The 16,138-nt window shown below is 39.0% G+C and overlaps 1 protein-coding gene across 1 annotated transcript in view; it reads right to left on the bottom strand.

Moving 5' to 3' along the window:
* Positions 1 to 16,138, bottom strand: part of Kcnc2 (potassium voltage-gated channel subfamily C member 2) — a 179,970-nt gene that overhangs the window by 7,937 nt on the left and 155,895 nt on the right. Inside the window, exon 3 of the mRNA XM_038314705.1 lies at positions 625 to 1,552. Within this exon, the coding sequence (XP_038170633.1) occupies positions 625 to 1,552 (928 nt within the window). The remainder of the gene's footprint in view (positions 1 to 624; positions 1,553 to 16,138) is intronic.

Raw genomic sequence — 16,138 nt, 5'->3', positions numbered from 1 at the left:
ACTATGGTGGGGGTTTAATTTTTGCATTATATATGACTTTGTTTCAAGAAAAGAATTAAGTTGCAATATCCTATCTAATTTTAAAATAATAAAGATTTAGTCAGTCTAGAATATTACTAATAATGAGCTTTCTTATTGAAATAGCTGTCTTCCAAATCACCTCTTTAGTGTCTATGCCTTTGATGTGCAAGCATCCATTCTCCTTAAGTAACTGCTTCTCCTGAATGAGGTTGAGAGGTGGGGTACCATGTGGCAGAGGTAAAGCTGAGACAAACACACCAAGCCAAATGAGATGAAGGTGAACATTTTGAGGATGAAGAGTGGGAAATGGTTAAGGTCATACCATCACATCATGCCGAGAAACAAAGAAACATTGGCACAGGAGCAACAAATGGGCAGAAGAAAATATTGGCACTATCAGCAGAGGTCATTCCCAGCAACATCAGAAAACCCCCACAGATCTGCTCTGCAAACCCAAATGTAGAAATTATCTACAAGCCTCACAAACACACATATTAGGAGAAGTTGAAACAGAAAACTCATGGATATTTACAGCTACCTCTACCTATAAGATACACTGGTCTACCAAGTATTACGTGGTCCACATTTGAAATCACGCCTTACCTGATCTGTTATGTTCCAGAAGCCGGTTTTCTTTACCCAGACATGTGTCACTCTGGGTACTGTTGCAAGCCATATTTAACTCTGTCTTGCAAAACGTAGGTGAGCTTGCCAGAGGCGCAGGAGGAATGTGCTTCTTTCTTTTCCTCGGCAGTTTCTGCTTCGCCATTGCCAAGGAGTAATACATTCCGAAATTGTTGACAATGACAGGCACGGGCATGGCTATCGTCAGCACTCCAGCCAGAGCACATAAGGCCCCCACCAGCATCCCTGACCACGTTTGGGGGTACATATCCCCGTAGCCTAACGTAGTCATGGTCACCACAGCCCACCAGAAACCAATGGGGATGTTTTTGAACTGGGTGTGCTCACTAGCGGAGGGGTCATTCGGCTGCGCTCCCACTCTCTCGGCGTAGTAGATCATCGTGGCAAATATCAAGACTCCTAGAGCCAGGAAGATGATGAGCAGCAAAAATTCATTGGTGCTGGCACGAAGAGTGTGTCCAAGCACCCTCAAGCCCACAAAATGGCGGGTGAGCTTGAAAATTCTCAGGATCCTCACAAACCTAACCACCCTGAGGAAGCCAAGCACGTCTTTAGCAGCTTTGGAGGAGAGCCCGCTGAGTCCCACTTCTAAGTAGAAAGGGAGGATGGCCACAAAGTCAATGATGTTCAAGAGGTTTTTGATGAATTCAAGTTTATTGGGTGAAAAGACAATACGAACTAAAAATTCAAACGTAAACCACACCACACACACTCCTTCTACATACGTCAAGGCAGGATCCGTTTCGATTTCATACTGGAGAACAGCGCTGGTGCCGTTGATGACTGGCTCTGTCTTGTTTTTAACAATATTGAAAGCTTCGTGAGTCTCCAGGCAAAAGGTCGTGATGGAAACCAAGATGAAGAATAAAGAAGCAAAAGCAATAAACTGCAGAAAGAAAGAAAGAGAAATGCACAGTGACCTGAACCATAATAGACGTATATCTGAATCCAAACGGCACTGATCGCTGTCAACCAAAAGGGTAACGGAATATTTGGGAATGTCCCTTGGGATGATTTTGAAAAGCTAACCAAGCCGGACCCATAAGGTTCTCCAAACTCTTATCTTTGCTCACATCTAGACAAAGCTTTACTTTTTTGCTTTGTGAAGGAGGGAAAACTGTGAAGAAACCATAAAAGTTATCTCAGAACAATTTTTGATGACAACAGTCTGAAAAAGAAAAACAAAATTGTGGCAATAGCTCCAATTTTGACAATTGCTTATGACCTAGAAATTTTTAAACACGGTTTATAACTGCAGATATAAGGCAGATTACCCGCTTGGGAATTTAGGAATCATGCAAACGTAGCTGTCAGCTTCTACTTATCAATAAAGTGCTTTGGGTATCATGAAATATGAATATGAAAAGAATACTCTCAGTGCACAATACGCTGAAGGTAGAGACTGCCCAATTAAGTAAGTCTGGGTGGAGAACAAACTCAACCAGCATTAATTAAAGGAGAGAAACTGAGTTAGGAAGGCAATTAGAATACAATCATCTTCCTAGACTTAAAATAAGAACTTGAAAATGATGGCATAATACATTATAAAGCTAGTTTTTCTAAATTGAAGATTTCATTTCTTTAGTTAATGATACATGAATGCATATGCACTTACAAACGCAGATAAGTTTTAAGATCTCCTAGGTATATAGTTCTGGCTAGACCCACACTGTTGAACTGATTGACACCGATCTGCATAACAACACTACCACTAGCCCCATTTTACAATTCAGGAATATCAAGTCAGGCTATTTACATCCTTTTTTTTTTCTAAGTCAGTTTGAATAAAGTGATCGGTTCAGACAGTAACCTGACAAATTTAGCCACAACATCCAGGCTTCTAAGTTATCAAATTCCAATAAGAAGAATGCAATTTTTGAAACCTTTCCCCTAGGCTGGGGTCACACAGTTCTTAATACTACAGATCTGAACCTTTGAAATGCAGGTGTTGGATTGAAAAGCACGGATGTCCTTCACTGGAGGCACCGCAGCATGGCTGAGGCCTCTAGTATTCTCTTGGACTGTCTCAGAAGCCACACTTGCTGAAAGAGCAAGCTGCTCCTTTCATAAAGAGTGGAATCACCAGGAGAAAGAAACTGTAGTCAAGCAGGAGCTGAACATAATGGACTGGTTCCAGAATCCAGTCTGTGCCCTGACAGATGTTCTTCAAGCATGGCTGCCACTGAGAAGGGCTGAGCTGCATTTCAAGAAAATAGACCCCCTATTTTTAAATTCAATAAGCTTGCGGTGACATCACAAAAGGACTAATCAATGTGACTCTCTGCCTTAGATCACCACCCCAAATTAAAGACTTTCATAGGTAGTCTGAGCATATCCATCACATAGCATTGAACAAATCTCACATCTACAGCACTGACCTGGTCCCTGTGCACATCTTCCAGGCACTTTTGGTTTTGGCATTATAATCCAACTGTTCAGTCTTATGGGACATTTGAGATGTTTTATTCCATTTCACTTTCTCATTTCATGTACAAATAAATCCACAGCTCTGTTCAGTCAGTTGTTGCAAGACTAAGTATCACGACAGCTTTACATACGCTAAACAATGATCTGCTGGAGCTATGTGTGATTGGTAATTGATTCGGAACCACACCCTTCCTGTAGCTCTAGATTTGAAAGTTGTATTTGTTTCTGATTGAATGGGAAACTTTTTGTTGTTAGAGCCTTGCACATGTTGCTACCCTTCTCCTTTCCCTCTCCCCCACAGTACCCATAAGGCCATTCTGTCCCCTGCACTTCAGGGTAGGCATAATATTAGCGTGCAGAGTCTATGACCTATCAATTAAGCTGTAGTTTGAGGTTCTGCTTATACAGATAGATCTTCAGGAAGCACTCTTTTCTGTTTACACTGTAGTCTTAAATGGTACCATTGCATGAGGCAGTCTAATAGTTTCACCTTTCAGAAAGTCCTAATGTGCCTGCCACATCCAAACAACAAAACAGTTCGATAATATGCATTGATGCTTGTCAAAAAAAATTAGTGCTTTTATAATTGGGCATTTCTCTATTATACTATTGCTCACGCATGCATGCATACAGCATATTAGATGCTCCTCTTTGCCATTCCTCAGGTCAGACTTTTAATTTAATAGCAGTTAATGGAACAGAAGCCACTGAGGAATTCATAGTGCAATGAGGATGCAGACATTAAATACACAAAAGGTCTGTGATTGTAGTTGTCATAAGTTCAGTAAAGGAAAAAACATATGAGATTTTGAAAGGATGAACATGGACGGTGTTTGGGTGGAAGGGGCCCAGAGACCTTTGCTCACAGTCTTAAATGAGGGATGAAGTCAACTACAAAGAAAGGAAAAATTCTAAAGCCACCTAAGAAGCTTAAAACATCATTCCACGGTTGTTTGATTGGAGAAAGGATGTCGTAGCTCTGGCTAGCCTTGAATTCTCTATGTGGGAACCATGACTGTGAATCCAACCCCCAAGTGCTAGGATTACAGGCTACCCCCATCAAGCCTGGTTTTTGAAGTAGTAGAGATCAAACTCCAGGCTTTATGAATGGTAGGAAATTATTCTACCTACTGAGCTATGTCTCCAGCCAGTTGTTGTTGTTGTTGTTGTTGTTGTTGTTGTTTTTCTTTCTTAACTGATGATTGGTTACAAAACCACAAGAGAGCCGGGCGGTGGTGGCGCACGCCTTTAATCCCAGCACTCGGGAGGCAGAGGCAGGCGGATCTCTGAGTTCGAGTCCAGCCTGGTCTACAAGAGCTAGTTCCAGGACAGGCTCTAGAAACTACAGGGAAACCCTGTCTCGAAAAACAAAAACAAAAACAAAAAAACCACAAGAGATGCAGGTTTTCCAAATTGGCCAACAGTGTATGGACTATCATTTATAAAACCCATCAAGCAGAGGGACTGTCTTTGTAAAGGTTAATCCATTTCTTTCAGGAAACGATATTAAGCAGAAACAATACCCAGGTTTTAAAAACAGCAGTAAAATGACTTTAGATCAGTAGTTTGCAACAGTCTAATGTTGTGGCCCTATAAAACAGTTGTTTATGTTGTGCTGATCCCCAACCATAAAATTATTTATCATATAACTGCAATTGGGCTACTGTTATGAATTATGTCAATACCTGTGCTTTCCATTGGTCTTAGGCAAACCCTGTGAAAAGTTATTCAACACCCAGAGGGGGTCACAACCCCCAGGTTGAAAACCATAGCTTTAGAGACACTTAATTTCTAATAGTACCATTTTGAGCTTGTTATTCTGTATAATTCAGTTGCTTGAAACTACTGTATGAATTTGAGACAATGTGGAAATAGAAAATGCCTGCTAAAGTGATTTTTTTATTTGAAACATAGATTATTTTAGTAAACTTTCTAAAATACAATTATTTCTTTAAAATGCTCTTAGAATACAGTGGTTTATTTGCATTGAAGCATTTGTCTTTGGAAACAAATTATGTTACCCACCCCTGTTCCTAAATCCTCTGAAGAATATACAAAACTATGAATTCCTTATTCCCTACCACCATGAGATATCAGACTTTCTTCTGCAGGGAGAGGAAATTAACATTTAACAAGGTTCCCAGGTGATTAATATGCATATTAAAAATTGAAAAACAATTTCTTGTGGTTTTTCAGGAAAAAATGAAACAAATCATCTAATGAATTCAAATAGTCTTCAATTTCTAAACATCCATCCATATTCTTAATAAAACTCTCTGGAGGCTTACTAATAATAAACATTTATCAACTCTATAGAAGCATGTCTAGATGTTTATGTCTAATTTGATGTAATTCTGCTTTTTTTTCAAAAATAGTTTTGAACCAAGAAGGCATCTGAACAACCTATAAACGCAAACAGGTTTAAAACATAAAGCTTTGGAGCCCAGCAACTGCATAAAACTATCAATATTTGTGCCATCAATATTTTAAGAACCATAAAAAAGGGGCTGGGGAGATGGCTCATCAGTTAAGAACATTGGATGCTCTTCTAGAGGACATTGGTTCAATTCCCAGCACCTATATGGCTGTTCACAATCATCTGTCAGTAGACCTAATACCTTCTTCTGGCTTCTGGGAGCACCACACACAAGTGGTGGACAAACATATATGCTTCCGCGAATCCCATATGCATAAAATAAGTGTAAAGGTTAAAAAAAATTAAATAACTATAATGAGAACTTAGATGCTGCTTCTGCCAAAAGCATCTGTAGATGACCGGAAAAAAAAAAATAAAAGCAAGATGCAAGTTTGTCGCCACTGTCTTTCCACGTGAGTCATGCTCCTCTGCAGCCACCATGGGTTCCAGGAACAACAGGTGTGCACTCACTACCCAGGCTGCATCGACTTCCTTTTCTCCTAATAAGACCCGTATGACCAGGTGATTATGATCAACCAGATCACAGTCTGATCAAGACTGTTTGAATATACAGACTTCTTGACACCCTCACCCTTGTTCCTCTTGATATTTAATCTTAAATCTCCTAAATACCAACACAGGACCACTTCCTCACCTCCACAAAACTGTCATCCTGTTTTGAGTACCTATCCTGATTTTTCACACATTATTTTTCCATTTGACTTTTTACGGGAGTGCTTCTTTGACGGTCCCCAGAATTGATTCTTTGGCCTAGGACTCCATAGCTGGACCACACCATGATTTTGTATTTCGCATCGATTTTTATTGCTCTATCACAGCTATGTGCAGCTTTCACTTTCGGGTATGTTATAAATCTGCTGGAGTGTGGTATCACGGACGTTGTCAAACACTCATTCCCAATGATACGCTGCTGTACTCACAGATCAGTGCCTTGCTCAGTTGTCATCGGGGCAGAGATCCACAGCCAGACATTATGAGAGAAACAGAGAGTCTTTTTTTTTTTTTTTTTGGTTTTTTTTTTGTTTGTTTGTTTTTGGTTTTTTTTTTTTGTTTTTTCGAGACAGGGTTTCTCTGTAGCTTTGAAGCCTATCCTGGAGCTAGCTCTTGTAGACCAGGCTGGTCTCGAACTCACAGAGATCCGTCTGCCTCTGCCTCCCGAGTGCTGGGATTAAAGGCGTGCGCCACCACCGCCCGGCTAGAAACAGAGAGTCTTAATCGGAGGTCTTCTTTGGGTCCCTCCCCTCAAGCATCAGGTGACCCCATGGAAGAAAAGGAAAAATGATTTATAGGAGTCAGAGGGGATGGAGGACACCAGGAAAATGTGGCCCACCAAATCAACTAAGCTGTAGTGAGGGGCTGCGGGCAGGCCTGCTTTTCGTCCCACCGGGCTCCCAGCTGCCTGGCTAGCTTATGCCCCCAAATAACAACACACACACACTGTATTCATTTAAACACTGCCTGGCCTATTAGTTTCAGCCTCTTACTCACATCTTGACTAACCTATATCTAATAATCTCTCTAACACCACGAGTGGTGTCTAACCAGGAAAGATTCAGCATGTCTGACCTAGTGGCTGGCTTCATGGCGACTGTCCCAGAGAGGAGAGGCGGGGCAATTGTCTGAGCCATCTACCTCACTTCCTTCTTCCTGTTATGTCTACTCCACCCACCTATGTTCTAACCTATTAGGCCAAGCAGTTTCTTTATTAATTAACCAATGACATAATCAGATAGATAGAAGACACACCTACATCACTAAGCACTGCTCACATGGGCTCAGAGATTGAAGTGGCAAACACTGGGCCTGCATGGGTCTGTGCCTAGTTCTCTGTGTATATGCTGTGGCTGTTTAGCTTGGTGGTTTTGTGGGACTCCTAAAACTGGGAGAGGATGTTTCTCTGACTCTTGCCTGCTCTTGGGACACTTTTCCTCTTTCCTTGCCCAGCCTCATTATGAGGGCGTTTGCCTTGTCTTATTGTGTCTTGTTTTGTCCTGTTTGGCAGTTGTCTCTAGGGGGGCTAATGATTTCTGTAGAGGAAGCAAAGGGGAGTGGATCCTGTGAGAGGGGAAGTGAAGAGGAACTGGGAGACAGGGAGGGCAGGGGAACTGTGGATGGGGGGTAATGAATAAGAAAAGAATCTATTTCAAATAACAAATGAAAAAACTTTAGCATAAACAGGGACATCTATTTCAGACATAGATAAGTGTTATGTTTACTTAAAATCAGAACGACAAACACATTTTTAAATTGTTTAAAAGTTAAAGGCCACACATGAACTAAAATGAGAGAGCTGTAAGAACTAAGTGTGCCATATGACGGGAGAGGAGATTGTCTTCTGCCTGTTGGGAGCAGAGAATGCACGAGAGGGTAGAAGCCCAAGTTTGAGAAAAAGGGGAAAGGGCAAAATCTCAAAGGAAGAGCAGGAGTTAGAGGTGCAAATGAAGCTAATACATGCACAGGCTCGCCCGCAGAAATCTGGACAGGCAATGATGGTATCGCAGCTTAAGATAATGCTATCTCTGTTTACCATTAGCCAAACCTATTCATTCTGCTTTAACTCGTGAAGGCAATGGGCCTTGTGAAGACAATAAGGGGTGTGCGTGAGTGGGGTGGGGGGATCATCTGTGTGACAAGACAGCCAGAGAGGTTCAAACACAGAGCAGAATACTCAGTGAGGGCAAACGTCATCAGATATCAGTGAAAATCTTAAGAGAGTATGCTGTCTCCTGTGGGATAAAGAGAGGCTTGGTTTATTAGGAATTTAGTTTACATATCAAACAAATGGATGATGCTAGGAGCTCTGAAGATCGCAATCACCCAGAGGCAAACATTGGCTGCATTAGTAACAGCTTGACGTGATTTATCTGAACTTCATGCTAAGCTCTTTGGGTACAGGGGAAAAAAAACCCTTCTTTTCTGGCTCATTGAATAGAGCTGAAATGGTCAAATGGGAAGCTAGAGTGAATATTAGAATATTAAGAAAAACAAATTAAAAGGAAAGAAACTTGGGAGGAGATAATTAGTTTTTCTCCCCTCCACTGAGCTGGGCAGTCATTATGAACTGGAATTATGTCATATCTATTTTCTAATCTCTGACTCCTGGTGCCTAGATGGTCAGTAGAGATGAAACTATGGGTGGAAGGAAGAGTGAAGAACAAATGAATGGGAAGAAATAAGGTGCAATTAAATTTCCTTGGGGATGGAAATGTTAATTTCAAAGAACTAACAGAAATCAAACAATGAAATCATTGGAGGAAATGGTCAAATTTACAACAGAAGTCAATCAACGAGGTCCATTTTTCCCCCTAATGTTGCTAGCAGTGCCTTCCATCCATCCTGTTAATAGAATGTGTCTGAGGGAGGAATCGGGAAGCATCGCGTTGCCATTTCTCTTGCTTTCCCATTATGATAACACCACAGACTCCCAAGGCAGTTAATGAAAATAAAATTACTCAAGTTAAATAATTAAAGTGTTAGAAAGCTTTCAGACAAGGTGTGTCATGTGGACCGGATTCAGAGAATTGGGGCAAAATTCCAGGAAGCTTCAGAATGAAAATACCCTTTTTAAAAAATTGAGTTGTGTGTCTAATGCACATAGACTATTCTTCCTCACACCTAATCTCTATAGCTATGAAAAGTAGACGGTGCTTCCTCTTGTATCAGTGCAATGATGAGCAAGTCCTCAGAGTAAGGGAAATGCATGGATCATATCAGTTTACCCAATACAAACGCACACACACACACACACACACACACACACACACACACACACAGAGAGAGAGAAAGAGAGAGAGAGAGAGAGAGAGAGAGAGAGAGAGAGAGAGAGATTTGATAAAAGAGAGTCTATTCCTACTTTCATCATTTTCTCTTTCCCATTAGTATCAAAGTAAATGAAGTTGGGTTCTATTAGCTTACTCATAAATGCCAAGCTTTCCAGTTTATTGTGTTTCTTATCTTTGCTCCTATAATGTATGGCTATTGATGCGATTTCTTCACATTTTTTTAATTCAATTTAATGCAACTTGCTCCAAGTAAGGGATTTACACATTCTGCCGTCACCTGGCCAAGAGCATGAAGTAGGTGTTTGGTTCCTGATATTGACTCAATAAAAGGATCGATTTTTTAAATATGTTAGTGGACTGTGCTAGAGTTCCAATAGTCCCGAAGCAGAATCTGTCACTTCATTCAGCTAACAATTAATGATCAGAAAACCTGATCTGTAATAGAAACCTTACAGGGGAACTTGTTATGAAGAAAATAAGATCAATCTTACTAAGTCAATCAGGCAAGTGAATGCTTGAAAAAGGACATTAAAGGGGATTTCTTATGTGAATTTAATATATAACAGAATTTCTCATTTGCTATTTCCAAGTGAAATGCATATGCTTTTAATTTACGAGCTAAGGACATTGCATGTTTTCAAATTGGGAATACCACACTTCTATTATGTTTTCATTGTGATCTTTCCTAAATAAATGACATAAAGACAGGAAAAGAGCAAGAACATCCAGGACCAAGGTATGCGATGCTTGTAGAGCCTCAGATACAATAGTTGCACCTACAGAAAACTGTTGTGTTAAATTGTCTTATTAAACACAGGTAGAATAAATTTATATGGGTGTGCAACTAGCTAGCATTTGTATTTTGAAAGATGCACAGGTGCACGAGTTGATGGTATGCCCATAATATAGTATTAAATGATGGCATAGGTAAACTAATGCATGAAACAATCCCACACCAGTTTGGGTTCAAAGGGTTATTTATTTTAGGGGAAAAACTTACAGAACACCGACAGCCAGGAAAGGAGTCTAGTGGCTAGAGCAAGAGCCCCACGCAAGACAGCTGGAACCAAGAGCCGGAACCAAGAGAGTGAGCAGAGGGCTGCCACTCTTTTTTAAAGAGAAATAGACCACACCTCAGTGGGCCGGTATCTAAGTGGCTATTGGCTAAAGGAGCGGAAGGCACTCCCGCAGCAGTAAACATTTATTTAAGTGAGATAATCCCAAATAATAATAATGTTAAAATAAAACCAAATGGCACAATCATATACAGTCTAATTCTGTTTCTTTTGTACACCTAAGGAAACAAATGAACGGAAATACCGTGTTTTAATAGCAGTAATATAAGTGCATCAGGCAGTAGCATTGGATCAGGTGTTGCTTGTGGAGACTCTTGTCTGAATTTAGATCGTCACAGAACACTTTTAATTGCATATCACCAGTTTAATTTTAAAATAAAATTTAAATAAGACAAGAGCTGAGAATATTAAATTTAGTGTTTAAAAACAGATCACTCTGAATATTTTTCTGGTTTTATTAGTCAAAACTTACACAGCAGAATGCGTTTCTTTGCTCCTAGAGCATCTTATCAGTAGATGCTCTTGGTAGTACACGTGTTCAAGTCTTACACGCCGTTTTACCATAATCAACAAAGGTGGCGTGCTTCTCGCAGTACTATGGTCTTGAAGAAGACAAAGCAAATCTCCTTCATTAGTGAGTCTAATATAAGTAGACTTAAGGGTCATCCAGACAGGAGTAACTAGGCCCTCAAGCCTCCTGTTCCTATGGAGAACTGAGAATAGCTTGAGCGTGTCCTCAGGCTGGAGACATCAAGATTGCATCATCCAAGTTTTTCCATAGAACTCCAGGCTTTTGCTAACTCATAGGAAAGCTATTCACACATCGGTAGAGCCTCTGTGTATGATTATCAAGATCAGACATCGGAGATGATTACATTTCAGGCATCGATTTATGTGCATGTATATGACATCTAACACAAACACCTTTCTATGTATGACATATACACAAAGTACAGATTATATAAAGAAATTATTATACTATGAATATTGGACTGGGAATTAATGTGACATAATTTAACACCCATAATCAAACAAGAAAATATTATCAGGTATTGGCTAGACAATTAACATTCATGTATGCCCTAATAATATATATTTTCTGCTTTTTAAATATTTTTATACAAATTGAGTATACAACATTCTACTTATATTTTTATTTCAGACTAATGTTAATGTAATCTTAGTTGTTTAAAGTCTATTTAGATATAAATATAATTTAGGAAGATACAAGCAAGGGAGCTTTGCATGATCGATTAGTACTATTGCAATAGATTTTGGCCTACAGTCATGTAACCAGCATTGAGAATCATCCATTATGATGCACACACAGCACAATTTCAGTTTTCTAAGTCCCATGATAAGACTTAAAGTGTTTTTCTGTTCTTTTTTCATAAAAATAATTTTTAAATGCTTATCTATACTAAGGTTAAAAACTGCCACTCTCACTGTATGATTTAAAAGCTGTGTTCCATAAATTCATGACACAAGCCAGACTTTCAGTTTCTAATTTCATTTATTGAAAACACATCTCCAAATTTCCATCTTTAATATAATATGTGTGTGAATTGAATTTGAATGGAATTTATGCCCTGGCAATGCTGAAGCATGCATGGGTAGCCCGTACGTGGCAGTTCTGTTGAACTTGTCCACATTGGGTTTCATGGTCTAAGTTGATGAGGATGACTGACTAGGTCTCTTCCTCAAGAGGGCACCAGATCTCATTACAGATTGTCATGAGCCACCATGTGGTTGCTGGGAATTGAACTCAGGACCTTTGAAAGAGCAGGCAGTACTCTTAACCACTGATCCAGTGAGAACTTCTGTTTTAAGAGAATCAGTTTGTCTTGGGATGAAATCACCTACTCCATCACAATCGAGGATCTGAAATCTGGATAGTAGAGTTTGTAGCACACAGGGGCCCCCTGGGCTAGTCAGCACAAGTGAGGACCTCCCATTCTGATGCCTTCATGAAGGCATCCTGATTTGTGTCTGGGGTTAGCTGACACTACAGTCTCATTTTGTCCTCTGATTGAAAACCATGTACTCTTTTTCATATATTTGTCCGTTCTCCGTGGAAGACACAGGGAAGTTTGGGGTGTGCCACAAAAGCGGTAATGTAGGCTGTAAAAATAACAATCTGGTTACAAGAAGCATATTAATTAAAATCCAGAGGGGACCAGTTGGCACTGCAATGGAGAGGCACCAGGGATGGACCTTAGTGTTGCTTTCTTTCCCTAGAGGAACAGATCATGAACTGTGGTCTATGGACTGTTAATGATCCTAAGACCTTTTTGGGGGTTCACAAACAATAGTAATTTTTGAGGCGATATTAAGAAATTGTATTTAACTTTTTTCTCATTGCCATACTAGTTTACAATGGAAGTTTTTTCAGGACTTCAAGATATGGTATCTCAACAGATTGACTGCAGAAACAAGCAAAAGAATCTTAAAATAATTGTCTTCTATCAAGCCAAATAGGAAAGATATTTTAAAAAGTAGAAATAAATACTAATCTGTTTATTTTATTCTTACACTTTCAGAATTAGTTTTCTTTTTAAGATCTTTATTTTTCATTGAAAATACTTACAATACTGGGCAGTTTCTAGCTGAGGAAAACCACTGACTCCCAGAATTGTTATAAATCAATGAGAGGATGAACTAGTCTCAAAGTCTCCACATATACAACACAGATGACACCTTTATTAGATTATAAACAATATGTACTTACTATGCCAAGAAAATTTTACAAACGTGAACATTTGGGCTCTAATCTAAGGAATTCTGAGAGTCACTGGAATTTTGAATAAACAACAAATAAGCCCACTGCCCAAATACTGGGGTTTATTTGAAATGAATTGATCTCATTTCCTTTTTCGAGTCCAGCAACATTAAACGTTCCAATAGCAACCTAACGTCAATCTTCAACTGATACTTTGTGATTCATAATCTTTATTTTCAAGTCAATAATACTCTTCACATTGAGTTGTCACTGACAATATGAAGATAAACAAAACAGGTGCTTACAAATTTTTGTATTGAAACACTGATAGACATCAAAACACACTTCTAATGTGCTGTCCAAGTCTGCTTTTTCATTATATACATTCTTCTTGTTTTGAATACTCTATTTCTAATTAGCCAAAAAGGCATGACTACTCACTTTCCTCAATGCCTACATCTGTTGAATCACTAAATCCTATAAATCCCACTCTAAATATCTATGACATTGTGGAACCAAGGGCTTAGCTTCTAATTTGCCTTTAGTTGACTTTTCTACATTACTTGGAAAAATTGTTCCTTTAAAGAAAAAAATGTGATTCTGCCCATCTGTTCAAATAGTTTAATAGCTTCTAATTACTTGCTAACCCATAATATTCTTAACCCAGGCTTCAAAATCCTTCTTCACATGGACCTACTTAATCTATCCTTCCCACTGTGAATACTCCACAATGAGCCAGTCCTGTTCACACAGTTCTTTTCCTTCTCAATACAGCTGTTTTCTTTGTATGGCTAGTAAAGAAATACACAGAATTTAAGATTCAACTCTGAGAGTTAAAAGATCCTTGATTAAAAAGGTACAAGCAAGCTCTTTTGTCAGTGCTTCCTTTGCCTCTCTACTATAGCACTCATTTTTGCCATATTATCTGTTCTTCTTTAATAACTGCTATGCTTTTTCAGAGTAATTTAAATGTGCTTTCATAGCCAGACAGCGATGGTGCACGCCTTTAATCGCAGCACTTGGGAGGCAGAGGCAGGCAGATCTCTGTGAGTCCGAGGCCAGCCTGGTCTACAAGAGCTAGTTCCAGGACAGACTCCAAAAGCTGCAGAGAAACCCTGTCTTGAAAAACCAAAATAAATAAATAAAAAGATTTGCTTTCATGCTAATTGTGTTGAAGCTAGTAAGCGCTCAGAAAGGCTGCTAAAGGTTGTGGTCATGTCCAGCATAAAACCACATTTATCTTGCTTCCTTTTTTCACACCTAGCCATTTCCTCCAAATAGATTTTTTTATTAATTACTTAATTTTTACCTACCAATCCCAGTTCCCCCTACTTCTCCTCCCACTCCTCCCTTTCCTCCCACCTCACCTTCCATAGACTCCTCAGAGAAGTTAAGGCCTGTGAAGTCAACTATGACCGCCAGGTCCCCTCACTGAGGTTGGGCCAAAGATTCTCTCTTTCCCCTCCGTGTCTAGACTAAGCAAGGTATCTCTTTTCAGAAAATGGGCTCTACAAAGTCAGTTCATGCATTAGAGTTGGATTTTTAAAAAGGCTCATGGAAACAAAATAAACAATGTCATAGGATGAAAAAAATGTATGTTGTGAAGAGAAGAGTAGAACAGAGTATATCAGAATGGGACGTTGTCAGTGTTTCTAGGGTAGTCAAAGCCAGAGATGTGATGGTAAATGAGCATGTAACCTCCTGAGGGAAGGAGTAACAACGTCATGTGATCCAGAGTACCAAAAAAGATATAAAAAGGCTTACTGAGTGACATAATCCAATGTGGCGTCTATCAAATTATTTTTGTGTAAAGTAAAATAAAACAAACATTTCCAAATACTGAAAAACTACTTGGTACAAAGAAGTGCAGGCATCAAGTGAATACACACGCGTTACTGTGTACACAACAGTATAAAAATATCAGCATAAGCCATCACATTTCATTTGCTTGTTCTTTCCTAAAACTAAACATGTTAATTCTTACATAAAACTACACAGATGATGTCAGTGTCTGGTCACATTTTGGGGTTTAAACTTTAGAGATTAGTGCGAAATAATCTTGTTTCTGAATGTCAAATGTTCCTGAATACTATGACAAGAATGTCGAAATAATCGTTTTTTTAATGTAACCCTACACAAAGCCACAGTATCTATGTATTATTGGTTATTGCATTGGCCAAATTCCTCGCATTTAAACTGTCTGTTAAACTAAGGGCATCAGGAAAGTAAGAAATTCAGGAGTGTGCCACTGGTAAGGGTACCGCAAAAATGTAAAAGAAACCTGCAATTCTCTAGAAACTACAGGGAAACCCTGTCTCGAAAAACCAAAAAAAGAAAAAAAAAAAAAAAACCTGCAATGACTTTACAGGGCCAGTAGCAATGCTACTTTGATGTAAGAAAAGAAATAATGTTAAAAACCAAGATGCATTTTTAAGTCCTAAGAATGATAGTAATAACAATATCCATATGCAAAACTCAGTGAACATATCCCTCTTAAGAATAATTTTTTTATTTCATTAAATCTTCTGGACAAATAGTATAGCATATTGCTTTAATACCATCTTCCAGAGAACCAAACTGAGGTTTGGTGAGTATAATAAAGCTGCCTGCATTGTAATATGTATATTATCTCTAAATGTGTCTTTCTCAGCAATAGTTTTCACTCTGCTGTAGAGAAAGGCTTGGAACACAAATGCTACAATCTTCCCGTAAGTAGTATTTTATTCACATATGCAAAGACGCACATATTAAACTTTGGTTGTTGATAGCTATATCAATATTAAAGTATATAATAAAACTGGAAGAATAAAAGTCCTAAGCTTTTCTTCACCAACTTGTGGATTCTTCAAAGTCCTTATAAGGTAGAAGTATAATAGCTAAATGCTTGCTTGCCATATGTGGAGCAAACTAAGCTAACGCACTTGTGAATAAAGTGAAGTGGATATTTGAGCAATAAAAACTGGAAAACTATGTAGCCTCTCAATGGCCAAGTGTGAGCTGGGTCATTCCTTGCCCTTTCTGTTTCCATTCT

This window comes from Arvicola amphibius, chromosome 17 (assembly GCF_903992535.2).
Source record: "Arvicola amphibius chromosome 17, mArvAmp1.2, whole genome shotgun sequence".
In the NCBI taxonomy this organism is placed as follows: Eukaryota; Metazoa; Chordata; class Mammalia; order Rodentia; family Cricetidae; genus Arvicola; species Arvicola amphibius.
The sequence above is the reverse complement of the archived record's forward strand: the minus strand, read 5'-3'. Positions and strand labels throughout refer to the sequence as shown.